The sequence below is a fragment of the Myotis brandtii genome, unplaced genomic scaffold (assembly GCF_000412655.1).
Source record: "Myotis brandtii unplaced genomic scaffold, ASM41265v1 scaffold646, whole genome shotgun sequence".
NCBI lineage: Eukaryota > Metazoa > Chordata > Mammalia > Chiroptera > Vespertilionidae > Myotis > Myotis brandtii.
This window is the reverse complement of record NW_005370495.1, coordinates 601,776-603,556: the sequence shown is the minus strand read 5'-3', so window position 1 is coordinate 603,556 and position 1,781 is coordinate 601,776. Positions and strand designations below refer to the sequence as shown.

The window sequence follows — 1,781 nt, the reverse complement described above, 5'->3', positions numbered from 1 at the left end:
GGGCCTCACACACGGCCAGTGCACTTGTTCCACTAGGAATGGTGATGCTTTTTCTTTAAAACAAAAGTAAACTTTCAAAAGAAAAAACGCTCTTCATTTCCTTTAAATGTTTTGTTGCTCTCTGCCTGTGACCGAGCGCCGACTGCTCGCGCGCAAGCAGCCGTGGGCGGTGTCCTGGGCCTGGGACCGAGGTTTAAATGCCCGATGGGAGCATCTCGATGCGGGCGGATGAAGGGTCCCGGTGTGGTCCTCCCGGGGCTTCCTGGGCAGAGGCGCCGGACTGGCAGGTGTTGCTGGGAGGGGAACCGCCCTGCCCTGTGCGTGGCTCCCTCCTGGACCTTGTAGCCATTTCACCAGAGTTTATTTATTTATTACTCATTCATTCACTCTTTCTTTTTTAAAAGGAGCCCCAGGTGCATGCTGACAGAGTAGGAGAGGTGTTATTATTGATCTTTAGAGAGGGAGGAAGAGAGGGGGAAACATCGATGGGAGAGGGAAGTGCTGATTGGCTGCCTCCTCCACACTCCCTCACCCCCCGCCATGCGCCCCAACTGGGATGGAACCAGCGGCCTTTGGGTGCATGGCAGGGTGCCCGACCAGGGAGCTCCATGGGCCAGGCCCGGAGACCACGCCTGTGCCTCGCAGACAGGCAGGGCCGGAGCTGGGGGCTGAGGAGAGAGTGCTCTGTGGAGTTCTGCCCATGGCGCGCTCCCAGCTTCGCTCCTCACGGCAGCGTTTCCTCGCCGGCCTTCGCCATCAGAGTGACGGGCACCGACCTCTGGCCCAGCTCCTGGCCCCGTGTCCCCCTCGAATCCCCTGTAGCTCAGCCCCGAGGCCCAGCCCCCGGGCAGGTGACTTATAAAATAATAGAGGTTATGATCGAGGATGCCTTGTAGCTCTTTGTTGGCCTTTAATAGAACTTGTAGGAACATGAGTCACGAGGGCAGGGGGTGCTCGGGGGAAGGGGTGTGTGTGCAGCGAATAAGAAGGAGGATTTGGAGCCCTGAGGCGGGACCATTCAGTGCCAGGAGTCCGCACCGCGACGGGTTCTGTGACTGGGAAGATGCTATGTTGCCCCTTTTTCCGATGTTAAGTGAAGGGGGGTGTGTGCTCTCCTTCATCTGATAGAGCGCGTGGGTTGATTACAGAGCCACCGCCCTCAGCTTAGTCCTGGAAAGCAGCCCTGGATGCGTGTTATTCTGATCGGGGTCTCGTTGTTTCTCATCAACCCCGACGTCCCTCAGCGCTCCGGCCTGTGCTATGCGTGTGCAGTACGTTAGAGACAGAAATGCCGAGCAGCGCTGACGCCCGGTGACTGACCGCCTTTGCCTCCCTCCCCAGCCGTGTCCTGCGGCATCCCCGAGGCCCCGGGGAACGGCTCCTTCGCGGGGAACGAGTTCACCTTGGGCAGTAAAGTCACGTACGAGTGTGACGAGGGCTTCACGCTCGAAGGCAGCCAGCGAGCCACGGCCGTGTGCCGGGAAGACGGGTCCTGGAGCCACGGAGGGACGCCGCCTGCCTGCAAGCGTGAGTGGGGCCGGGTCCCCGTGGGGGGCTCCTGGGGAGGGGGTGCCCTGCGAGGGTCCAGCTCCAGCCGCAGGAGTGAGCACCTGTCAGTGCATTGGGGGGTCGCAGACCACATTCCCCACAGAAACACATGTTCCCCACACAAACCCACATCCCACACACACCCACGTCCCACACACACCCACGTCCCACACACACCCACGTTCCACACACACCCACATCCACACACACCCACGTCCCACACACACCCACGT

At 60.3% G+C, this 1,781-nt stretch overlaps 1 protein-coding gene across 1 annotated transcript in view; it reads left to right on the top strand.

Moving 5' to 3' along the window:
* CSMD1 (CUB and Sushi multiple domains 1) overlaps positions 1 to 1,781 on the top strand; it is a gene marked incomplete at its 5' end in the record, with an annotated part of 650,642 nt that overhangs the window by 588,677 nt on the left and 60,184 nt on the right. The window contains one exon of the mRNA XM_014528690.1: positions 1,342 to 1,527. Within this exon, the coding sequence (XP_014384176.1) occupies positions 1,342 to 1,527 (186 nt within the window). The remainder of the gene's footprint in view (positions 1 to 1,341; positions 1,528 to 1,781) is intronic.